The sequence below is a fragment of the Manis javanica genome, chromosome 13, assembly GCF_040802235.1.
Source record: "Manis javanica isolate MJ-LG chromosome 13, MJ_LKY, whole genome shotgun sequence".
In the NCBI taxonomy this organism is placed as follows: Eukaryota; Metazoa; Chordata; class Mammalia; order Pholidota; family Manidae; genus Manis; species Manis javanica.
The window spans coordinates 79,948,645-79,973,628 of NC_133168.1; the positions used below are offsets into that span (position 1 = coordinate 79,948,645).

General features: G+C 54.9%; 1 protein-coding gene across 3 annotated transcripts in view; it reads right to left on the reverse strand.

Annotated features, from left to right (window-relative positions):
- Window positions 1-6,261: 6,261 nt before the first annotated feature.
- Window positions 6,262-24,984, reverse strand: part of THBS2 (thrombospondin 2) — a 28,074-nt gene continuing 9,351 nt past the window's right edge. For 2 of the 3 annotated variants that reach the window (XM_017675676.3, XM_037020889.2), the window contains exons 6-22: window positions 24,149-24,289; window positions 23,466-23,562; window positions 20,986-21,156; window positions 20,600-20,776; window positions 19,702-19,875; window positions 19,073-19,200; window positions 18,848-19,000; window positions 18,154-18,372; window positions 16,062-16,169; window positions 15,290-15,449; window positions 13,452-13,570; window positions 12,585-12,819; window positions 10,946-11,173; window positions 10,597-10,868; window positions 10,050-10,147; window positions 8,909-9,048; window positions 6,262-8,192 (exon numbers count right to left, since the gene is read on the reverse strand). In XM_017675676.3, the coding sequence (XP_017531165.2) occupies window positions 8,185-8,192; window positions 8,909-9,048; window positions 10,050-10,147; window positions 10,597-10,868; window positions 10,946-11,173; window positions 12,585-12,819; window positions 13,452-13,570; window positions 15,290-15,449; window positions 16,062-16,169; window positions 18,154-18,372; window positions 18,848-19,000; window positions 19,073-19,200; window positions 19,702-19,875; window positions 20,600-20,776; window positions 20,986-21,156; window positions 23,466-23,562; window positions 24,149-24,289 (2,628 nt within the window). In that variant the 3' untranslated portion in view covers window positions 6,262-8,184. The remainder of the gene's footprint in view (window positions 8,193-8,908; window positions 9,049-10,049; window positions 10,148-10,596; window positions 10,869-10,945; window positions 11,174-12,584; window positions 12,820-13,451; window positions 13,571-15,289; window positions 15,450-16,061; window positions 16,170-18,153; window positions 18,373-18,847; window positions 19,001-19,072; window positions 19,201-19,701; window positions 19,876-20,599; window positions 20,777-20,985; window positions 21,157-23,465; window positions 23,563-24,148; window positions 24,290-24,984) is intronic. The other variant, XM_017675677.3, reaches the window with a different exon arrangement.

Sequence of the window (24,984 nt, forward strand, 5' to 3'; positions counted from 1 at the left end):
ACAGCCCGCTTCCCTCCCAGCCCCTGTTGCAGGTGGCTCGCTGCAGACAGCGCCTTTCCCTCTGGGCTCTCACGGCTGTCAGGTGCAATCCATTCTCCAGCCCTGGTGTTTAGACAACGATGGGGGCTTTGCCCAGGAGCAGGTACATGGACTGCGCACCCCAAAGGACCCAGCTCGGGGTTTTGGCCACGGCTCTTCATCTCTGCCCCTGTGCCACCAGGGGCAAGCCTGCCTCCTGGAGCTGAGGAGGGCATGTGGGTCACTGAGGGTGGAGGGCAGCCCCTGGGTCCCTGGGCTGTGGGGGGCATCGGCTCCTTGTGGCATCCTGTCCGGTCCCCAGCAAAGTCTTTCTGCACGTGCAGTCCCCCTCCCTCCTGTCACGCTTTGCTCACCCAGGTCTCTCTGAACCTTCCCTCCTCTCCTTCCAGAAGCCCCTGCACCTCTGCCCGCACCACATCTGACCTGTCTGAGCCCCTCCTGTTGGCCTTCCTATTTCCCATTTCTAACTACCTCAAGACATCTCAAATGAGTGGTTTCATTTATTATCGCTATTAATTTAATTCTTTAATTTTAATTTAATTCTTAAGGAATACATTATTTCTGCCATGTAGTAAATGAGAAACAAGCTCAGAACAGTTAAGTAAGTTTCCCAGAGATGCACAGCAAGCAAACAGCTGAGCCCTGTGCTGCCTGCCGAACAGGTCACACCCCCAAATCTTCACATTTTCCAGGGGTGACCCAGTAGCACACATCATGCCAATAAAAACTAGTGCTTGCATTTCACTGCATTCTGCCTGTGAGGGCATCTGCCAGGGGCTTCAGATTCACAACTTCACATGCACATCAGAACACCCTGCGGGCATGACGTGGGCAACCTCCCTCCATACATGGCAGCTGAAAAGGTCTAAATAATGTTTCCAGGTTGGACAGGGGTGCGTGGGAGCCCCGCACTGTGCAGCAGCCCCCACCACCCAGCAGCGTGTGCCAACCACTCACCAACCCATCCTTCTCTCCCCAGATAACTGTTAAGCTCAGCGAAGCTCTTGGGTAGGAGAACCTTCCACACAGACCAGCAGGACTCCGGTGAGGAAGGGGTGGACCCCATTGAAGCCATGAAGCCATCGCTTTCGGTCCCCAAGGTGTGACGGGCTGGCTGCATGAAACCCAGATTTCATTGGGAGTCAGCACCCCTCCTGCAGTGACAAGAGGCACGATTTTCAGGCAGAGGCCGCGGCTTCCCACTGACCAACAACAGGGTGGATTCCACATCAGGCTTCTGGCAGCTGGCACCTTGCACTCAGCACAGTGCCCGTCTGTTCTGCTGAACAAGGACACCCAGCACTGTCCGAGCTCTCGAGCCGCCATGCCATGTGCTGGCCATGTGACCTGGAGAATCTACTCCCATTCCAAGCCTCAGCTTCCTCATATGTAAGATAGGAACAGACATGAAGCAAGCACGATCTGAGTGTGTGATGCATGACGTCTGTCCCAGTCTTCGCTGAGTGAGCACACACACACATGCAAACTCGTGCATACACACACACGTTAAAACCTATTGCATCTCAAGAACAGGCCGATACAATCGTCTCTCAACAGTTTGCTGAGAGACAACACAGAGCTGGAGCAACAAGGAAAGTGGTGGAAACGCATATTCCTCACAGACTGTGTGCAGCTGCAGGGCGTCTGGACACCTGAGGTCTAGAGTCCAGTCACGAAGCCCCATCACAGCATAGGTTTGAGGAGCTGGATGGGGCTGTGTGGAAAGTGGCAGCAAAGACTCCACAGGGAGATCGATGAAGGCCTCCCAACACTGTCCAAATGCGAGGGCCCTGAGTCCAGGGTCCCCCCACTTCTCTGGACCCTCCAGGAGCTGAAGCAAACCTAGCTCCCATCCGATCCTGGGGGTCCACCTCCAAACTCGCTCACACAGCATGGCAGCCAGGGACACACACCCTGCATGTTATCCAGGGTGTCCCATCTTCTCCATGGGAGCCTGGGGACCGTGCCTGCTCACCAGCGAGAACCAGAGGGAACATGAATTAGTTGCAGGCTGGTCTTGGCAGAGCTAAACTCAGAGCAGACACCCTGACTGCAGAGTCTCATTTGAGCTCCATGCCAGGACCACCAGGTGATCAGTGGGCCAGTGGGGAACAGGGGCCGGCACAAACGCACACCCACCGGAGGATGGGGTGAGGGGAGAGCCTTCCTGAGGGTCACACAGGACTCAGACCGGCTCCTTTCCCAGCAGGCACTGCGGCTGTGATCTCGCCCTTCCCATTTGCTCCTTTTCGTTAAGGTGACATTCATGTGAAAAAAAATAAACCATGTTAAAAATGTACGAGTCGGTGGCAGGTAGTGAGTTCAGGGAAGTTTAGTGAATTCAGTCTTCTTAAACCATCACCTCTGTCTAGTTCCTGAACATGGTTATCACCCAGAAAGCAAACCCCACACCCATTAACAACCACCTTCATTCCCACCAGTCCCCCTGTGTCTCCAGGGAGTCCTCTATTCTGAGTTTTCCAAATAGATGGAGCCATACTGCATGTCACCTTGTGCCTGGCGCCCTTCGTGAGCAGAGCATTATTTAGATTCACGTTACCATGGGTCAGAGCTCCTGCCTCATGGTTAAGCCACATTCTACCACACGGCGAGGCCTCGGTCCACAGCCCCACCACCTGTGGCTGGACGGTGGGCATTTAACTCGACTCTCATGAATAGCACCATTAACAACAGTTGTGTGCAAGCCTTTGTTTGTGTCCTTTGTTTTTTTTTTTTCAGTTCTTTGGGGTCCATATCTAGGAGTGGAGTGGCTGGGTCCACAGCATCACCATGTTAAACTTTTAAAGGAAACACCAAACTGTTTTCCAGGAAAAACGACCCATCCCCCATCCCTGCCAGCAGTTGGTTCCAATTCCTCCACAGCCTTGCTAACACTTGATTTTTTTGTTGTTTTTTTAATTATTGTGACTTCCAAATGACTGCGAGGTGACATCTCACTGTGTTTTTGATTCATATTCCTGATGTTTAAGTGATTTCAACCGTTTTCTCATGGGCTTGTTGGTCAGCTGAATGTCTGCTTTGGAAAAACGTCTTTTCAAATCCACTGCCGATATTTTAATTGAATTTTCTGCATTTTTTGCCATTGGGTTGTAAGAGGCTTTTATATATTCTGGACACCAGACTGTTGTCCGGCTGGTAAAGAGCTTTCCCCAGTCAGCCACGTACATCGATGCAGGAGCGGTTTTGTTTTGAGAGAGTCCGGGTCACCTTGGCCACCTCTGCTCCTCATGCCTTTGGGTCATGTTCAGGAGTCCGTCCCCAAATCTAAGGTCGTGAAGATTTTTCTGTGTTTTCCCTGAGAGTTTAGAGGTTTGAGCACTGACATTCGGCTGCTAATTCATTGTAAGTTAATTTCCGCACGTAGCACGAGGTGGGGTTGACTTTGCTCTTCTGCGTGTGGAAACCCAGTGGCCCAGCGCTGCTGGTCGGAGAGACTATTCATCCTCATCGGGGGGCCTGGGGGCCCTTGTGGGTAACGTGAGATACATATCATCAAGTAGCTTATATAAATATATGTGAATGTTATATATATTGCTTGTTTAATGATATAATTTGTTCTTGAAACCACATTAAGAGAAAAGTAAGTCCGTGATTTTTAATGGGAAAAGCACACGTATCTGTCCCAACCCAGGGTAACCAGACACTTTGCACAGGTGGGAAAGCAAACCCACTGACTGACAAAGCAGATGGAATGGGTGATGAGCAGTGGAGAGCAAAGGAACGGTGCGTGAGACGGGTGCGGCCAGGCCTTCCTGCGCTGACCCCTCTTCCTCTTTCTGTGTTTTTTTTATCTCAAAAGCAGTCCTTGGGAAGCTCTAGGAGTCAGTGCATCCTTGTCACCTGAAGTCACAGTGCAGAAAACCCCCCTGGTACACAGCAAAGGTTGATGCCACATGGCCAACTGGATGGGGCACCAGGACCAGAACTGGGAGGAGGCAGGGCCACAACCTGGCAACCATGGGCGCCGCACCCTCCGCACCCTCCGCGTCCTCCCAGGGCTGCCAGGGCCCCACACCCAACTTATATTTGCTCCTGGTGAGGCCCTCTGGCCAGAGATATGTGTCAAGGAGTGTGGAGAGCATGTCCGCCAGAACTACAACATCAAAACACCACTTCTCATAATGTGTTTGGATTGTGTGGGAGCAAAGAAGCCCGTTCTCTGGAAAAGTGACGTCTGAAAAGTGGTAGAAGTTTTCAGGTGTCAGTATGGCTGAGTCTGGAGGTGAAGGTCAGTCTGTGAGGTGAGCCTGTGGCACCGGGTCCCCTGTTGCAGCCACCAAAGGGCTCGGGGCCACCCTGCCCCCCAAGGAGGCCTCCAGGCAGAGGGCGGTGAGGGTCGGGACCACACTGGCAGCTTGGGGCCCAGACCTCTTGGTGGGAATGCCCACAGGCCTCCCCCCAGCTGGTGTCCCCCTGCTGTGCCCGCAGTGAGCCCTGTCTCAGTGCCCACTGCTTTGTGCCAAGTTGCTCCCCTGGGGGCAGAGGCTCAGGCAGGGCCAGGCTGGGACTGTCCCTGGTCCCTGGCGTCCCCTCCTCCTCCTCCATGGGCACTGCAGGCTGGTTGACCTCCCACATAAGGATCTCCCTGCCTGAGCAGAGCCCCACCTGTAGGTATCTGAACCTCCACTTCCTGCAGGGCACTGAGCAGGGGCAGGGTAGGGCCAGACCTAACCTCCAAGCCCAGAGCCATTCTGCGCCTGTGGCCGAGACACCACTTTATGGAACTCAGTCTGATTGGGCGGAACCTGCCTGCGATGCTAAAAGGCCCAGAAACCCCATAAGAGCCCCTGTTCACCCCCCACTGAGAGGTGCTGGCTGCCTGTGAGGGCCTCCTTCTGGAACCCTGTCCCCTCCTGGCAAGTACAGGCCTGTTCCGGATACTTGTTCTGTTGTTCTGTGATTTCACCTGTCAATTTCTGCTGCCTGACAGGTGTGTGCACCACGAGGATGGGCTGGCTTGTTACCCAGAATTCCCCAGGCCTCCTCAGTGCCCCCTGGGCTGTCCTGCCCCAGCCAGAGCCATAACCAGCTTCTCCCAAACCCACAAAGGTGCACATATCACTCTGTGCCAGAGCCCTGCACAGAAGGAAGGAGAAGGGCTCAGCTGTTTCTTGCACCTACATCGTCTCATTCGAGGAACCCTGCACCTGTGTCAGGTCACGCAGACAGTAAAATTAGTCCACAGAACCTAAGTTCTGAGCGGGCTGGGGCCTGGGGCTGCTGTCTGGCAGAGGCTTGACTGTCTCCATCAATCATGAAGCAACAGGAACGCGTGGAGAAACGCATCTCACTTCCCTGCCTGACTTGCAGACATCGTTATTAAACAATGTCTACGTTTTTGCTTCATGAGTAAAAGGTGCATTTAACTCCACCCCCGACCCCGCCCCAGAGTTACCTGCAGGCCTGAAAAAACCCTTACTATTTGCTTTCTAAATGTTCAAAAGGCTTCTTGACTTAAATATTTGGCCTGGTCGGTCTCCACATTTTGTCACAGCCCACCCAGTTCACACCCAGATCACAGCGGGGCCACTTCCCTTTGGCCACCTCTGGGGTCTTTCCTGAGCCTCCCTGCCTCCTGGGGACTGGCTGCAGCTTACCTCAGCCAGGCACATGGGTTTTCTTCCCCAGTGTCCCCCCGTGTCTCCCCATGTCATGCTTTCCCTGTATTTGACTCACCGTGATGCTGACAAATCTCACGAAGCAGCTGGAAACTGCCAGGAAGAGAAACCCCAGAATTCCCGTGTGCTGTCCTCTCACTGGCAGCCAGCGTGCTGGCCTTCCCTGTGACAGGTGACCTGGCGTGTGCCTCGCTGAGTCCACTCCTTTTGGGGCTTGGCTGAGAAGCATGGCTTGTATTAGCAAGAGGGTCCCTGGTGCTGCTGCATGTTTTGTGAACCATTCAGGGGTGCTCACCAGAATCCACCAAGCAATTCTCTCTTGTTTGACAGTGAGAAGCCGCAGGAGGGACGGATTGCCTAAGGCTGTCTTGCATAGCTCTGGGAGGCTGACGGTTCAGGTTCACGGGGTGCCTTAAATGGAACCTCCTTCCCTGCGGAGACCCCCAACCTACATCTCCAGCTGTAACCAGCAGGCTTTTTCTCTTACAGGATGCAAGACATCAACTCTTCTCTATTACAGATTTTCTCCCTTACCCCCAAAAGAAACCCTGCTAATTCTTCTTAAAAAAGGGGCAGAGATTCATTTACAGAAAACCTTTTTGCAATTTATTTCCCATTATTAATCTTTAAAGTATAAAAACGAAGCTCTAGCTAAAGCAGGGTTTCAGTGGTGAAATTCTGACCATGTGAACAATAAATAAATATTTACAATCTTTGGCAAAACAAATGAAATTTCATTAATCTGTAAGAGAAGTTTGTTTTTTAAAAAAAACATAAATAATTTACAAAAAAATATGGTACATTCTAAATATTCACATCATTGTCCCACACCACGGTATAGTCCAGCTTAGTACCACTAACACAGAAAACCCACACACTCTTCCCAATCCTTACATTTAATGAGGGCTCCTGAGCCTCCGTGGTCTCGGGAATACAGCCCCACAAAGAAGGAAAAGAATGCAGCCATCATAGAGAGAACCAGCCTCAGAGGAGGCAAAACATGACTTTATCAAATCCACAGGGCAACGAAAGTTAGGGGTCCCCCCCCCATTTGACATAGGCACTAGTCACAGCAGGGGACAGGTGCCCACCTGCATCAGACAGACAACAAACTTCTCTTATTAAGCCCTTACATGGAGTGAGAGTAAGTAATATTTCCTGCACAGCAATCAAGCAACTCAAAGCAAAAGGGAGTCACACTGGATTATATTTCTGCCTGACTGGATAATGGGTGCATCTGACAAGCCATCGTGCATTCAAACATTTTTAAAATCCTACAGACAGCAGATAGATAACAGCAAAAAATAGTGAATTAAAGTCATTGGCAATAGTATACATTAAGGTTCCATTATAAAGGCTTCATTATTATTTATTCGTTCTGTTACATTTTAAACATGCTTCATCATGACAATGTAATATTGTAAAGCTTCAAATTTTCACAGGAGAACATTTTGCTGTAACTTTTATTATATACTTACTATATTTATGCCTCGAAACTGTACTACCTGTGTATTACCTGGCACATTTAAAATAAGTTATCAGTGAGTGGGCCTGCATTCTATATTAATTTAATAAATATTAACAGAAGATTTATAACTGGAACCTTAATGAAATGTGTTACCAAGTTAGGTCAAAGCAACTTTTCCACAGTTTCAAGGTCTAGAATAGGGATTAGATGCCACTGCTGATTCGCTGGTCTGCTTGTCTGCATCTCGGGGACTCAGGCGATGGGAACACAGACTCAGGGAGCTGTGGCCAGGAGCGCTCCCAGGTCCCCAATGGCACAGGCGGCAGCTTCAGAGACACACTTCGCTCAATAACCCTCACTTAAAGAGGCTCTGCCAGCCCGTGTGTGGAGACACCTGGGCCCCACTGTGCAGAGAATGAGACATTTGCTGCAGGACAAGCCAGCAGGGGAGCGGTTTCCATTCCTTCTCCCAATCATCCTTAATGTGCGATGGGCTGCGGGCCCCTCGCCCCGGGGCTGCCCCTCCTGACCCTCTCTCACTGCAACAGCGCTCCAGCCTGAGCAGACCGACCTGGCGGGCTCGGGGTCACTGTGGCGCAGTCCTGACCCAAGGGACTCAGGCCTCACTGCCAAAAGAAGGGCAGCTATATTTTTCATGCTTAATTTATGATGATGGCTACAATCTCCCTTCAACCCCATATACACATAAATACAGTAAGTAATTACATTTTATATGTAAACGTCGTTCTCTTTAAACAAACAAGGGAAAACAAGGTCACGGTGTGCTCGATCTCAAGTCCACGTAGTCTCATGTGTCATCAAACTGTCTCTCCCGGAACCAGTGGTGCTCACCGCTGGGCCCCATTAACACCTATCCTCGGAGGGCACTGGGCTTGGGGTGGATGCCAGGGAGACCCCGAAGTTAAGGTCACAGACAGACGGTGCTGCTAAGGCGGGAGAAGCCAGAAGTCCTGGGATGGACCGAGCTGTCCAGGTAACAGCGTTTACAGAACACGGCGGAAACGCAGCAGATCTTGTTTAGACGTCTACACAAAGTAAAACAAGCAGAATTAGGACGCCAGACCATGGTTTTGTTTTGTTTTATTTTGTTCTACCTATAACCTAAAATAGCATTATTTTAATTAAAAAAATAAAGACACCCACAACATGGATGGATACACACGTGGCCGGAAGGCAACACAAAACATCCTGAGGGCAACATAGTGGGAAGGAGACTCGGCAGAGGCAAGAAGCCTGTGACCTTCATGGCTTTGCTTCGCCTGTGATTTTGGAGAAGCATCTCAGAGCCTCCACACCTCATCTGTAGAACAGGGCATCTTCTTGTCCACGTGAAGGACAGGATCGTACCAGGTGGGCACCAGTTCCCTTCCTGGGCTGCAATACCTGACTCGAGTCTACCTACAGACACAGAACCCCCTCCCTGCCTGCCCCTCCCTTCCTCTTGCTTTCCTTCTGTCTGTCTGTCTGTCTGCCTGTCTGTTCCATTCTTCCTGTCTTTTCCAGCATGGGGAGCAACCTAAAACATCACTGGGGGCCCAGAAGGTGAGGACACGGAGTCACCAGTGGAGCTCGATGGGGATGGGTGACACCTGTGAGGGACTGGGCAGCATGGTCCAGAAAGATTCCACATTCAGCTCAGACAGACAGACAGACAGAAGTAACTCAGGCCCAGCAAAGCACAGGAGGCAGGCGGCCCAGCTGACTGCCCTGTGGCTGCAGTCCCACCCCTGGAAGGGCTCACCTCTGCACTCGTATTTGAGGTCCGAGAAGTAGACCATTTCTTGAGAGAAGACGAACAGGCCTAGGCGCCCACCCGCGTAGGTTTGGTCGTAGATGGGTCCTGAGTCAGCCATGACCTGCTTCCCTTCGTGCACCAAGACTCTGACAGCAGGGAGGAAGGAAGGGAGGGCGTGAGCTGCACAGGGCTTGCAGAGGCTGGGCTGGGCCCTCGGGAGCCGCCCCGTGCGCCATGTGACAGGTGTGCCACGGCACTGCCCATGCCTGCACCCACAACCACGCCCAAACACCCCCCAGCAAGGGCCTCAGAATCCCCGCATCTGGGAGCCGCGGATGGAGAGCAAGTAGCTCCACATCCCCCTGGCTGTCCGGGGCCCCGGTCCCCACTCTGCCCACCAGGGCCATTGTCCTCACGGCCCTCACAGTCACAGCCACGCTCCCCTGTGTGACAGGAAGAGAGGGGCTCCACCAGACGTGACATCTGGGCAAACTGGACGAGAGCCCCTGGGAGGGAGCACCTGCTCTGTGAGGGGAAAGCATCGCACCCTCTAGCCAGCCTGCACCCACCGCTCTGCTCACAAACCTGAGGCACAAACGCTCCTGGCACCTGGTGAATCTGACCAGATTGTGCTCGTGTGAACTAAGTTTCACCTTGCAAAAAGCTTAAATTTAAATCATCCAACTTTGTTTCAATCAAAATCAATTACAGATGTGTCATGCTAAGAGAACAAAATTCTGTTGGACTGATATTTGTGAAAGTCTTTTTCAAAAACCTGTTTAAATTCAGCCATGCACAGTAACAGAAATAAGCATGGACCTGTTCTCCAGGTGAAGCATGCGCTAATGTGGCAAATGGACAGTTTTTAAATTTCTCTTTCCCTTCCTTGCCCAGAGGAGAGACGCTCACCACCTTCCAATTACTTTAACAAGTTTGCTCCTCTTCAACAGTCTTGTTTTTGTTTTTTAGTGATGTGCAATAGAAAAGCAGAATAGGAAAGACACATCATTTAAAGTGTAAGAATCCACAGACTTAGATGCCAGCTACAGCCACTCAGGCTTCTTTTTTAACGTTCACACTTGCCATCCAGTAGAAAGAGGGTCTTGAAGCAGGAGATCACCTAGCAGCCAGCAGCTGGCACCCTCACCTGATAAAGCCAGTCTTAGGTCTGTGGGTCAGATGCCACCTGTAAGCAGTGTAGTCCTTCCAGCCAACATTTTTGGGGTCGTGCCATAATGTACGAACCTGAGGGAAAAGCAAATCTTTTGAGTGTGGTTGGTGCCCTGGGTCTTAACCAGTTTTCCACCAAATGGGGAGCAAAACCGTGCCTCTGCCCCCAGGTTCATGCTGGTACATCTCCCGCCAATGCTTCATAGTAAGAATCCAGTGTGGACAAGCCCACCAGGGGGACCTCAGTGAAAAAGCCAGTAATGGATGCAATTTGGATCCTCTGCTCCCTCAACAGGGGACTTTGGGCAACACACTTAGGCTGTCTAGAAGAGGGCATGGTTACCAACCACGTTTAGAAAAGCACCAGGCATGCACCATTAGTATGGCAGGTACTCAGGAAGTGAGTATTCACATCACTGTGACTCAGTTTAAACTAAAAAAAGCAAAGGTAGAGAAACCCGGGAACAGGCCGGGCCCACTCCCCACACCTAGGGACCCGCAGTGGTGCCGGCTCGCCCTCCCACCTGTCCTGGTGTGTTCCCGGTATGCCACAGGGCATTCCTCAGGTGCTCGCCCGTGCCTGTGGTGGAGTTTACCACCTTGAGGGACACGCCAGAGTAGCCGTATGCCCGGGTGGGCTGGTCCTCCCAGTAGGTCTGAGTGACCTGCTTCCACATAACCACGTAGAAGCGGCTGCTGGATTGGTAGCCAAAGACGAAGCCAGCGTAGTCGTCGTCCCGGTCCGTGTTGACGTAAAACGTGCCGCTGAAGTCGACGGACCCAAACTCATCGAAGCCTGGAAGCAAAAGGAACGCATCACAGCCTGAAGTGGGGGTGCCTGGGACTGCGGGGGCTGGCGCTCTGGAGTCTCACCCACGGCGATGCCAGGGTCAGAGTTCGCTGTCTGCACTAGCTCCTTGCCCTGATGGCGGATGACCCAGTTGGGATCGATCTGAGTGGTGCCCTTGGGGTCCAGGGGGACCATCTGGAAGTTGCGGAAGTCGGTCTCACTGATGGCATTGTTTTCCGGACACACGTCGTCGATGTCGGGGACGCTGTCATCGTCAAAGTCGTCTTTACAAGCATCACCCCGTCCGTCACCTGTCACCAGGGCAGCAGGGGACAAGAACACGGTGCATGCAGGTGCTGCCCACTGTGTCCGACGGAGCCCATGGGAGGCTCTCGGGGAAAGCACCAGAGGGGCTCTGCCGTGCCTCCCGCACACGCTTACAGCTCCCAGGGCACCCAGCATGCAGGCTGTGCGGAGGATGGGCCTCTTCCCAAGCACTGCAGCGAGCACAACCTCGAGCTCCCCAGAGAGCCACTCCCCACGTGTTCTGAGCTCAGAACTCGGGCACAGCCTCAATGGCTGGCCAGGAACATCAGCCTGAATTTCTGGCCCTTTTTCCTGCTAGTTTTCAGAACTTCTACTGTTAGCTTCCTTAATCACCCCTGCCTGTGATCTGCCTGGCATTTAAAGCAGAATTCTTACACTAAAAATGACTCTTCCTGGGAGATACAGCCTTCCTCTTTGGAATGCTTCTTATCCAATTTCCTAGTGAGGTGGTTGATGGACTGGGGAGGCTCAGGTAGGCCACAGATCACCCTGGGATGACAGGGAGGTGATATCTGGCCTTTGCGGCTGCCCTGTCACAGTATAGTGACCACCCTGCAGGCAGGTGGGTGCCAGTTTGCTAAACTACCACTTCCGTGCCTGCTGCTGGAAGGAGAAGATACCGAGTTTAAAGGAATTCCCCATCACACTCCTCAAACCCTTTTCCAGTTGTCCTCAATGACACACCCCACTCCTGCATGGCAGGCACATGCTCCCGTCTAAGGAAACCCTAACCAGCACTAACTTCCTGAAGCCTGCCTACACCCGGGCCCTGCCCGGTTGAAGGCCCAAGGTCTCCCCTACAGGGTCAGTGAGCCCCTCCACCCCCAGGCTCAATGGCTATTCTCAGGTTTCCTGCTGAAATCTCCTCATGCTGCTCCTGGAGATCCTGGCAGCTGCCCCCCAGTCAGCAAGGCCCTCTGCATGCTTCTCAGCCACATGGGCTCCGGCTCCCAACCCCTTACCTCCCTGAGGAAGGCTGGTGTCCCACACAGCTGCCTCCCATTCATTACCTGGGACTCATGCAAAGGACAGCCACCCATCGAGGGGCCTGATGCCCTCGAGGGCCCATCCTGCTCAGGCCTGTGGCCCGAGCCAGTGTCTTTCCCAGATATCACATAAGACCACCGTGTTTGTTAGCGTCAAAGGATAAGCCCCTGACTTCTCAAGGTCATAATCGGAGGATTGCTGCTCCACCCTGATTGTCACGGGCAAGTCTCCCTGGAGACCTTGGCTTACCCCGGCCCACGTGCACATACACATGGTCACCTGCTGGCTGAGCCGTGCTGGGAGCCAAGGGCACAATCTGCCAAGAAATGCCCACCCTGCACCCTCATGCAACCCAGCCCTCGGTTTCCCCCCAGGAGGCCTTCTCGCCACGGCAGGGCTGGCACCCACCGTCCGAGTCCTCCTGGCCGGGGTTGAAGACAAGCCGGCAGTTGTCCCTGTCATCAGGGACGCCGTCATTGTCGTCATCCGAGTCGCACGCGTCCCCCTTGCCGTCGTGGTCGTGGTCGGCCTGGTTGGAGTTGGGGATGTAGGGGCAGTTGTCCTGGTTGTTCTGGTGGCCGTCCTCATCGATGTCCTCATTATTATCACACTGGTCACCCACTAGGTCATTGTCTGCATCGGTCTGGGGGACAGAGCAGGTACCATGATACTGAGTGCCCACCAGGGACATGGACACCAGACCGAGGGTCGCCGCGAACATGCAGATGGGGCCACCTCATCCTACACACAGGAGAGGACATGGCCTCCTGAGGTCACCCTGTCTGCCTCAGAATAGGGGTTGGGGCTCAGGGGTCTTGCCCAGTGCCACCTCTCTAAGGGGCTCCCTGCACTCGAGCAACTGGAAAGAATTAACTGCTGCAGAATCGAATCCCTTTGTGGCATCGCCGGCTGCAGTGTATTCTGTGAACTGCATCAGCATATGTTATGATCCCACATGTGTGGTCCAAAGGCAAGGCAGGAAGAAAAGCAGCTCCCTGGGCTCACATCAGAGAAATGGAGAGGATTAGATGGAGACACACAAGACCTTCAGACGGTGAGGAAAGGCATCCCTCATTTGGCCTGTGGCCACTGAGATACAGGAGACGTGCTTAGATGTGAGTTCAGTAAATGTTTTCAATTAAAATTATCAAAAGCCTATGTTGTCATGTCTTGGCAGAGCTGATGGAGAACCACAAAGGCACATGTACCTACAATAAGGTCCTCTGACCCCTCCTTCTGCCCACAGAGAGCCTGGTCAGTGGCCTAATCGGTCACCTGATCAGGGTTGTGCACCAAGGGGCAGTTGTCGCAGTGGTCGCCCACGCCGTCGCCGTCTGTGTCTCTCTGGTCGGTGTTGTAGACGTAGGGGCAATTGTCGCGCTCGTTGAAGACATCTGGGTGTTCCAAGGAAGAAATGGGAGCACGCTGAGCTTAGCACTGCTTTCCTACCACAGTAAATGACTTACTAACACTTTTACTTAATGAAAAAAGCCACCTAAGAATATGATAAAGTGTAAAGATTATTAGATTCACAGAAGAACATATGTCTGATTTCCCACTGAAATTCAAATCCCCTGAGTTTAAAACAGAACCAGCTCTTGGAGGTTTCCAGACAATGCCACACAGCAGGGAGACACTGAACGTGTTATCACAGCAAGAATCTGAGTCCACGATGTTGATCATTTTCCCTGATAGCCTCTCAGAAAACATGCACTGAGCTCCTAGCAGCTGATCCGCTTCCTGGTTTATGCTGCCTGGTCCATTTCCCACATTGGTAGGTAAGCAGAGATTGGCAGGGTTTTTAAGTATAATGACTTATTTCAAGAAATCTGAAGATAGGCAATTCCATGAGTTTGGGAGTTACAAAAAATCTGAATTAAGTGGAATATGAATTAATACTGTCCATCAGTGACCAGGCACAAATGGCAGAGCCAAACACCGCAGACGCTGAGTGGAGAGGACAAGCATCGGGAAAGGGCTGGTCCGGCCTGTCCCGCCAGGTGGGGCCTCAGGTTGGGGGGAGGGCGTCAGCCACGCAGGTGAGAGGACCCCTAGGAGAGGCAGTGGGGACACATCACGGAGGCTGGCTGGGCCTGGGGGAGGTGCCCGCCGCCCAGAAGCCTGGGTAGTGCAGGCTGGACACAGTCCTGGTGCGGGAAGCAAGTCCCTGCTGTACCAGGGACATCGAGAAAAACAACACACAGGTGAGGGTGAGCCGGTCAGGCTGGAAGCTGACCCAGGGCTGGGCAGCATGGGACACCACCCGTGATGGGTAGAGGCCTGGCCTGGGACAGGGGACGGGGAGCCTTGGGAAGAGTCGGGGCCTGGTGGGGGAGGGGAGGGGCCCAGGAGGGGAGGGCCCTGGGAAGATCCTGGTGGGGAGGGGAGGGTGGGGAGGGGAGGGCCCTGGGAAGATCCTGGTGGGGAGGGGAGGGGCCCGGGGAGGAGTCTGGTGGGGAGGGGAGGGGCACAGGAAGGAGCCTGGTGGGGAGGGGAGGGGCCTGGGGCTGAGCCTGGTGGTGGGAGGGGCCCAGTGGGGAGGTGGAGGGGCCTGGGGATGAGTGGCAGGGGAGGAGCCTGGTGGGGAGGGGAGGGGCCTGGGGCTGAGCCTGGTGGGGGGAGGGGCCCAGTGGGGAGGTGGAGGGGCCTGGGGATGAGTGGCAGGGGAGGAGCCTGGTGGGGAGGGGAGGGGCCTGGGGCTGAGCCTGGTGGGGACAGGGGACAGGGAGGGGCGGGGCCCCGGGAGGCGGAGCCCGAGAAGGGCCTAGAGGAGAGGTGGGGAGGAGCCCGTCCCATCGCCTCAGAAGCACCGCCTGGTGAGGCGCTCTGACCAGAGTGACCCTTGGAGCAGCACAGGCGGGAGCCTGGCATCACGAGAAGGATGCCAGATGCGTAGCTTTCCACAGGGTGGTGCTGAGGCGGGTGACCGCCCCTACTGACCCCTGAGGAGGCGGGTAAAGGAGCATGGCGCCCAGAGGCGGAGCTGAAGGCACTGTCAGCCTCGCGGCGGTGTGTGGAAGTGGGCTTGTCCGGGGAGGGCAGAACGAAATGCCAGCTGGCAGACACGTCCAGCAGCGACCTTACAGACACCCGTTCGAAGGGGCGGCACTGACCGTCGCCGTCGATGTCCACGGAGCAGGCGTCCCCCTCACCGTTGTGGTCCGTGTCGATCTGCGCGGGGTTGTGCACCTGTGGGCAGTTGTCGCAGCGATCCCCCACCTCGTCTTTGTCGTAGTCAGACTGACGGGGGTTGAAGAGAAGCTGGCAGTTGTCCTGGAAAAGCAGGGAGGGAAGAATTCAGGAAATAGCATGCAGGTGTCAGCTGCATGGTCCCTGCGAAGGCTTAGCCCCGCAGGCTGTGTCCCCAGATGGTCAGTGTGGACACAGAGAAAACGGACAGCCCAGCCCAACACTTTCTTGATATCCAGTCATTTCATAGTAATTTATGTCCCTGTTCCCCTTAAAAATTTTGAGATTTTCTGCAGCCAAGATGATACACATACACTTCATGGTGAGGATAGATGGTAAATGTTGATGAAAGAGTGAATGGGACCAAGGATCAATGCGTCAGATGTAGTAAACTGGGAATAAAATTTGGTGCTGTATTATATACTAATTTGTTAAGACATTTATGTTTTGCAACATTAACCACAGGAAATGGTAGCATTGAAGGGTCACCGTGAAGAAGGTCTCTCCCATGGGAGGGCCGGCCTGCTGCTGGCAACGCCAGGGGCAGGAGGCCACTGTCTGTGCGAGCGGCGCTGCGGGCCTCCCTTTGTAAGTGACCGACACTCTCTACCAGGGACGCGAGTTACTCATGCAGGAGAACTCGTAAGTTCTCAAGAAGAGCGACGACGTCGCCTGCTGACCCCCAGCCTGACCGACCTTCTCGTCGTCAACACCATCATTGTCATCGTCGCCGTCGCAGGCGTCCCCAACGCCATCCTTGTCAAAGTCTTCTTGCCCAGAATTAGGCAGGAGGGGGCAGTTGTCCTGTATTCAGAGGAAGCACATCAGTCATAAACATTTGGAAAAGCCCCTCGCTCGGGAAGGTGGGCAGATGAAACAGTGCAGATGAGACCACTGCCAGCACGTGTCACATGTCTGCCCCCGGGAAACAGCAGAGCAAAGACCGGAGGCATGCACACTTCTGCTCAAGTGCTGCCCTAGAAATCAGGCCACCCCTGCTGAGGCCAAGACAAAAGAGGCTCTATCGGCTGTACCCTAAGGCCAGGACCCGCAAAGCTGCCCAACAGCAGCAGAACCAGCAGTGAGCAGTGTTGCCCCATGAACATGGGAGATGCAGCCTGTGTCCCCTTCCTTCCCAGAAACCTCCACTCATCACCAACCCTCTGAGCCAGCAGGTGCCAGCAAGTCTTCGAGGGTGCCGTGACCCTCTCACAAAAGGCTTGCGAGTGCAAATTCCTTCCACTGTGTCAGCTCTTCCCATAAGAGGGTGACTCACATAACTGGTGAAAAAGTCATTTTGTTTCAGTCCAACCACATTATAATTCAAAGCTGAGCTGTGCAGACACGCACTTGAGGGAACTGGAAATAGCAGAAAGGGTGATGGTGGACAGGGCTGCAGCTACACTAATGTGCTTCCCAAGCCAAATGGACTCAGCATGGACCCCAAGTCTGAACAGAGCATGGCCGGCCCTGGGGCCATGTCCAGAGCGAGTTTCAACGCTAGGTGATGAAGGGAGAGAAGTCTTGGTGGGGGGGCACACGTCCCGGGGCCCAGCCAAATGGAGGATTCCACACCTGCACAGCAGGTGAACAAGGGGTCGACTCAGGTGAGATGCAGGGGCTCCTACTAAGTCTGACATTTGTATCTATTCATCGTCAAACATATTTATATTTGGGAACTGTGATGTGCCATCTTCAATCAAGAGAGAGTGAAAGAGGAAAGTTAAAACTTTCTTACCTAAAATTCACAAGAAGGAATAAATATAAAACAGATGAATATATTTGCAAATGATGTTCTTTACAGGTTTGTGGCACTTAAGTTTCTGAAGCTATTAAGGCATATATGACACTGAAACTTTGGGGAACACCATGGATAGTGGCCTTGTGAGCACCTTGCATGATGAAAGATGGTTCCCAAAACATATGCCACATCCCAGTCTCTGGGACCCGTACATGCTACCTAGCACAGCAAAATATGCGATTGCATGAAGGGTTTTGAAAGGATGAGTTTGTGCTAGAGTAGCCAGGTGACCTCCAATACAACCGGGTGTCGGTCTTACAAGAGAATCGGGGGGAGACATGTGACAGATGCACAGAAAAGCCTCTTGAGGTGGAGACAGAGACTGAGGCATGTGACCCCAAGCTAACGGATGTCTGGGGCTCCGAGAAGGTGGAAGAAGCAGGAGGGCCCCTCCCCAGAGGCTCCAGAGGGACTGAGGCCCAGCCTCTAGACTGTGAGAGGATAAATATCTGTTGTTTGTGGTGAGTCTGCACCTGGTTTGTTGTGATCTTCAGCCCCAAGAAAGATACACCTGTTACAGCCTCTTCTCCCAGAGTCCTCATCGCTTCCTATACTGAACACAGTGAGGCTTTGAGAAGAAAAAGATTTGCCAGATCTAACTGGGTGTGTATAGCCCTGCCGCCTCAGGTTGCCAGCCTGGATGGTGCGGGCCTGCTCAAGGCACCCTTGACCAGCCTCACTGATTAAAAATCTCTCTTTGTATTCAGTCAACAAACACACATTAGCTGAGGTTTCCTCCCCAGGCCCCAGGTGGGCCAGTTGTTCACAGTGATCCCTGAAAGTATCATAGAAGAAGGGGGCAGCCCAAGGACAGAAACCCTTCTGGTAGATGCTGGCGAGATGCTGGCTGAGGGCCAGCCCCCACCCCCCACCAATGGGCAAACGCATTCCCTCTGTGGCAGGGTGTACCGGGACGGCCCAGGGTCTCCAGTCCCCAGGTAGAGCCGCGGGAGCTCAGGGGGAAGCCTGCACCTGGCCCACCCTCACCTTGATGCAGTGGTAGGTGGCGTTGGTGGTGCAAACCAGGTTCTTGTTGGGCCAGCCATCCAGGTCCGAGTCCTCGCCACAGATGCGCCCGTCGCCTGCATAGCCCGTCTGGCACTCGCACTTGTACATGGGGTCACTGAAGTGGCCCAGGTAGATGCACTCCGCGTGCCTGTGGCAGCTGTGGGTCTTGTCCTTGCAAGGGTTTTCAGGCTCGCACACCTGTGGGCAAAGGGCCACACGCCAGTCACGCTGAGACTCCTACTCCATGGGAAGGGCCCCTTCAGGGTGCTTTGCCTGCAGCCACCAGGCCAGTGTCTAGAACTCAGACACTAGTTCCTTCTGGAAGTGGTCTTGAGGCACTTTCCAAAGACTGCTGAGCTATGCCACCATCACATTCCAGCCTACGGGGAACCGTGTGGTGTGGCTGGTGCACAAAATGTGGTCACCCTGGTCCTCGGGGGATGCTCTGCAGGGAATCTCGGCTCTGAGCTCTGCATTCTGAATGGAGTGGCATGGAAGTGCAGCTCCAAGTCCCCATGCTGGTCGGTGGCGATGGCAGGCAGAGGCTCCAGGACAGTGGGGCCCCTGCGTGTCCCCCAAGCCTGCCCTCTCGCCTCCCTAGCCCACCCTCGTTGCGCCCCAACTCTGGCCTGACTGAAAGCCTTTAACAATAATATAAAGGGCAGTTGCTCACTTGCTTTTCCGTCTTGGCCGCCTCGAGGCCAACGCCATAGGGCTGGCTGCCTTTGTAGCGAGGTGGGCATGGCAGGCAGTGGAACCCGGGGTTGGTGTTGACGCAGCGAGGGGCCTTGCTTGTGGTGAAGCAAACGTCTGTGACCACAGCACACTGTGGGGACAGGCAGCTGTGAGCCACCGCCCTAGCCTCCATGGGCCCCTCCACCCTGGGGGGGACACCCACCTCATCCAGGTCCTCACAGTGGGTGCCGTTGCCCAGGAAGCCCACCGGGCAGGAGCCACAGGACCAGGAGCCGTCTGGGAAGCTGCTGCACTTGGCCCCAGGAAAGCAGGGGTTGGACAAGCAGCCATCTGCGTGGGGTGAGTAAAGCTGATTAACTCAGCTTGGAGGTAACTCACTGAGAATGCACCTCTGCAAGTGCCGGAGAGGCCACGTGTGCACTGCAGCCCTCTGTGGCTAGGTGTAGTGAATGGATGCTGATCAGAAATGAGGTGGTATCGGTTTGTGTGGGGTAAGGCTTGGCGGCCACACGCGTCACCTGGCCAAGAGCACAGCATTAAAAGGAAATGGTGCAGCAGGCTGCGGGACACGATGGTTACCAGACAAAATGTTCATCCTGCTTTGCAAGATTTCTCTTTTCACATAAAAATGCTAAGGAACATAACACAAATGTTAAAAGCAGTTGTCTTTTTGTGCATAAAACTGGTCATTCTTTTCTTTGAATTCTGTGTATTTTCCAGAAGTTGTCAGAATAAAAGCCATGGTTTCTTCAAGGACCTCTCTGGCTACAGCTGTGGCCACAGGGACAGACGCAAGTGTCCGTGCACCACGTGCCCCCCACACACACCCACCTATCGGGCAGCTCCTCTTGTTACACATCTGATGTTCAGTGACATCCCCCACGCAGGCCTTGCCTCCGTGCTGGGGCTTGGGGCTGTTGCAGACGCGCGTCCGCTCCCGGATCCCTCCAGCACAGGTGACCGTGCAGGCAGACCATGGGGACCAGGGGCTCCACCGGCCGTCAACTGCAGTGAGAGGGCAGGGAGCACATCAGAGGCCATGATCTGCACCGTGGGCTCCAGAGGAAGAGCAGAAATGTGGCGGGAGAAACTGGGGAGATGGCTCTTCACGACCCTGAGACCCAGCTGCTGAAGGTGAGGGGTCAGCCGGCTTTGCTTTTGCCTCCGGAAAGAGCAGCCGCACAGCCTCCGCTCTGGACACTGGGACCCAGTGGGGCTGTGGCTGCAGGTGCCCAGCACAGAGGAGCTCACATCTGAATGGCTGTGGCTGCCGGGCCTCGCCGGTACGGAAGGGTCACAGCAGGGAAAGGGGGCCCCTCCGCCCTCCTTGGCCCTGAGTGTTGGTGACTTCACAACTCGGGCCTCCCAAGAAGGCCTGGTGTTGGGACTTGTGTTTTCTGTAAACTTGGCTTTCTCATGCCCCAGATGCAGGGAAGGCATCTTCTGAGACACATCATTTTGTCCAGTCCAAGTGTGTCCCATAACAGTTCCCACAGGTCTGGCATGTTTCCCCCTTGATTGTAGATTAATTGTAATGTAACTGAGCTAGCCTAGAGAAGGTTGGGGCTGACCCCGGGGTCAACAACGTGAGCTCCCAGGGCCAGTTTCCAGAAAGGGCCAGCCGAGGGGCTTACAGCCCCCTTCCATGGCTCAGGTCTGTCCTGCTGAAGTGGCCGGGAGCCCTGGTCCCCGCCGTCTGCACCCACTCCCCCACGCTCGCCCCGCTTACTTGGGCATGGGATGCCCTGGCAGCCTTTGGTCTCCCGGCCGCTCCCTCTGCAGTTCTTGCCCCCCATCTGGGGCACTGGCGAGTTGCAGAGCCGGATACGTGTGATGTTACCCAGTCCGCAGGTCACAGAGCAGGAGGACCACGGGGACCAGTGGCTCCAGCCCCCGTCCTGCCGGACTAGCTCGCGGAAGAGAGAGACATCAGGGCTTAGCCAATGGCGGGGCCTATACCCATGAGTGGCTTATCAACCAGGCAGGCGAGGACAAGGAGCCCCCTGCAGCAGCCCCCCCAGCATGACTGAGCACCCAAGACATGCTGTGGCCCGTCCTCCCAAATCCCAAACCCTAAGGGCTGGCGAAGCCCCCACCCCTGCGGACAACACTCACTGCGGTTGTCGCACTTGCCCAGGCTGCATGCCCGCGTTTGGATGGACGGCCCCAGGCAGGTGTTGCTGGTGACATCACAGGACCGGCCTCTCTGTTGGGTGCCAGACCCACAGGTGGTGGAGCACTCCGTCCACTCCGCCCATGGGGACCAGCCCTCCTCACTGTCCGCTGCTGGGTGGGAAATGTGATGGTCCGTCAAGCCTCCACCCAGTGGCAGCTACAGCCCTTGCCGCACTGTAGGACCCATGCCCCGCGGAGCCTGAGTGATTTTTCTCCCCACGTGACTTGCAGACCTGGGAGTGAGCCCACCACACCTGGTTGTACTCAGGGCCGCCTTCCCAGGGAGGGTGGCAGGAGTTTGGCAGTTGCGTGAGGACTAGACACAGCCAGGGTCCACTGTCCGAGTGTGGGGACTCGGACCCTGCGGATCAGGGAAGGGGTCCGTGGACTTCTAGATCCACAGTGCTGACGCATGTCCACTTGAGCTTGTACTGAGCTACAAAGATTTATTTCCATCTTAACCTCATTTGCTAATTTATATATGGTAGGAAACTTTCCAATTTTTTGGTTGAAATTACACGTCACTACATTTAGTTCCAAATAACTTAAATTGGACAAATCAAATGAAAAGGCAATTTTCTACAAAAAAAAATTCTTCATAGGAAATATCAATCCCTAAATCAGAAAAAAGACAGTAACTTAAATGCAAGAGATCTTTCCAGTACACAGGAAAAAATATGATTTGCCCAACTGTTCCTTTAGGCAGTGAAGAGCCCTATGAATGTGCTGTGATGAAATGTTCCAGAAATAGGAGCAAGGAGGTGGTCCTGGAGGCCTTTTGAAGCCCTACTGTGCTATTGATAGCATAAAATGTCCCCTGTGATCTGACGTGGACCCTCAGGTCACTGTGGCTATACCATATGCTGTGCAGTACAATCCGATTTGACACAAAATACGTCAGCGCTTCCATACTGTCTGTTTCGATCATAGAACCACCCTTGCAAAGTGGGGACAATCACTCTGTTTTACAGTTAATTAATCTGAAACCCAGAGAAAGTACACATTGCTCAGAACCACAGAGTTGGCAGATCCTGAGCCCACATCCGAAGGCATTCTCCTTGCGCATCCAGAGGGCGACACGTGTCCTGGGGAGCCGGCATAGGACAGCACAGGGCAGCCCCATGCCCCACACATCCCTGACAGGCCCCGCAGCCCCTGCGCGAGCAGGGCCCCAGCTCCTCCGGAAGTGGAGGGCGCTCAGGGACTGGAGGGGCCTGGCAGGAGGACACCATGGCGATGCTCCCAGGCAGCCCCCTCCAGGCCCCAGACCAGGAGTGTGGGGATGAAAGAGAGGAGTCTGGACATTCCAGAGCAAGTGTTCACAGTGCCGACTCCCCCAATCCAGGTCATCTCATGGGGAGGGAGGGTGAGGGAACCATGCCAGGAGGAGGGGGAATGTCGGCATGCAGCAAGGGGCAGGGAGGGCATGCCAACAGGTGGAGGCCACACGGTTCCTGTGGGCCGGCGGCTGTGATTTTGGACAAGCACAGCATGGGGGCTGGGAACGCTTGGGCAAAGGCCCGGGGGTGGCAGGAACAGGCCCTGCACGTGTGGGAGTGTCAGAGTCCGGGTGAGACCCGAGTCCCAAGGCCTGGGCAGCAGGTGCCTGGCATCCAGTAAGTGGCCTCACAGCGGCAGCCCCTAGAAGGCACTGACTCTTGGGGGCAGGTTTGGTGCAGGTGCAGACACAGTGCAAGGCACCCAACAAAGGCCCCCCAGGGCAGACACCCCCAGGGCAGATCCCCCCAGGACCGACCCACCCCGGGTAGGCCCTCCAGTGCAGGTACCCCACTGAAGACCCCCAGCATAGACACCCCAGGGCAGACTTCCAAGAGCATAGCCCCTCCCAGTGTAGGCTCCCCAGCATAGACCCCCAGCACAGACCCCCAGCATCTCTGGTGCCCCTCCTGCTCTCTGACTGCACAGAGTGCCCAGCATGGGGGGAACACTCTCTCTCTCTCTGCGTCGGCTCCTGGCTTTCCATCACTCGGAGCTCAAGCAGAGAGGGGTGGGGGTCGGTCTCGGCTTGGTGGATTCCTACCATCCTTTGTCCACATGGTGTTCATAGGATTACTTGCTGCCTTAACGCACCCGGAGCTCCAGGCTGGTGTCTGCTCCCTGGCCAGCATCCACTTGGGGCCAGGAGTCAGGGTTCTTTGCACGAGGGGCCACTGGGTCTCAGCGGCATCCCCGGAAGGTGACAGCACACAGGCCTCAGCCCTGAGCTCTGGTCTTGCAGACCCCCACCCTGGCCACCATAGCAGGGAGGGATGCCCCGGGGAGTCATGTCTTTGGCCTCCTGCCCTCCACCTGAGCCCCCTGTCTGAGCCGTCCCTGCTCTGCCAGAATCAGCCAACAGGTGAACACCCAATCCATGGGGAGCCCCCAGGAAGCAGAGGCGCCCACCCGGCGGCACTTACAGTGGAAGCAGGAAGGGCAGCATTCACCCTCAACAAAGGACGGGCTTGCACAGGTCGCTGGTGGGCAGGTGATTTGGTGGCAAACGGTCTTAAATTTCTACAAGTAAAGAAAGGACTCATGTAACACTGACTGTAAAGAGTGGGCATTGGGGCCAGGCTGGCCTGAACAGAATCAGTGGTGCAAATCCTGCCTGTCACCAGTGGACTGACAGCAGCCTTCCCTTCCGCTGGGTGCCCACCCCCGGGCCCCCCGCCCCCGCCCCCTCCCTTTCTGTGGAGGACTCCTGCAGCCATGCAGGCAGGAGGGGGTGGTAGGGTGAGGTCGGCTGTAAAGTCTGGCCTCTGAGGCCATCCCCATGGTGGAGATCAAGTGACATGAAGTAAGGCAGAGAAACTAGCCCCACAGCAGGGCGAGACCCAGCACCACCCAGGTGTGCCCTACAGGTCCTTGCAGAAGTGCAGGGGATCACACCAAAGTCAGGGGCAGCTGGCTCCGCCCCACGTCCACCCCCAGTTAGCTTCAGTGGCTTCACCTCTGGATTCCTGTTCCTGGAGTCTCATCTCTGGCGCCTTCCACATCCCTGGCCCTATGCCCATTCTCCCCGGCCACCTCAGAGCAGGTTCTGGGGCTTGGGAGCTGTTGGTGGTGCCCGGCCGAGGAGGAGTGTGGCCCCAGGCCTCACCTTGCAGGTGCACCTGGTGCAGCTGTCCACCACCCAGGTCTCATTCTCCGCGAAGAACCGGCCATCCTGCCAGCAGGCTGACATGTTCCTGGTCTTCGGAGGGCCACCCATGAGCTCCCAGAGGATCTGGTTGTCACTGGACTGGGGAGAGGTGAAGACTTTACCGACTGCACACAGGCGCCCACCTCAGACGGTGCTTGGGCAGGGGCAGGGGCAGGACCAGCCAGGGGCGGCCTGCTGCCGAGTAAGGCCGCCCCAAGCCCGTTCACACCACGGGGGCCTTGGTGCGCAGGCTGCACCACCACAGCCCGCCCCTGGCTGCAGCCGCACTCGCTCAGGCACCTAGTGGGCGGGAATCTTGAAGCCTGCTGCCCACCCAGGGGCCCAGCCCCCAGGCCTCAGGGAAGCAGGGGCGAGTTATGAACACTAGGGAGCCATTCCTCCGATTACAGGGCCGCTCTGAGAGCACGTGACTAGACAAACACATTAATTCTTGTTGTCTTAGGGGTTACAGGCCAGAGAAAAAGACACAAACTTAAATAAATCAAGTTAAGTGTGAATTACACAGATTGTCCTTAAACATGCATGTTGTCTGCCTCCCTCTTCCAGGGCCCTGCCCCGGCCGACATTGTGTGGGTACATTCCCCACATGCTGACTTCCAGTCTGGGGGTTGTGGGCCCCTTGATAACTGGAGGACAGATAACAGACACTCTCTTCGCAAAAGTCAAAGACACACCGCTCCTGGCTTTTCTGTGCAACTTCAGGACGTCCACAGATGCCGTCAGCTCCGACTCCCAGGCCAGCAGGCTTGACCTAAAGCTCCCTCAGCTTGAGT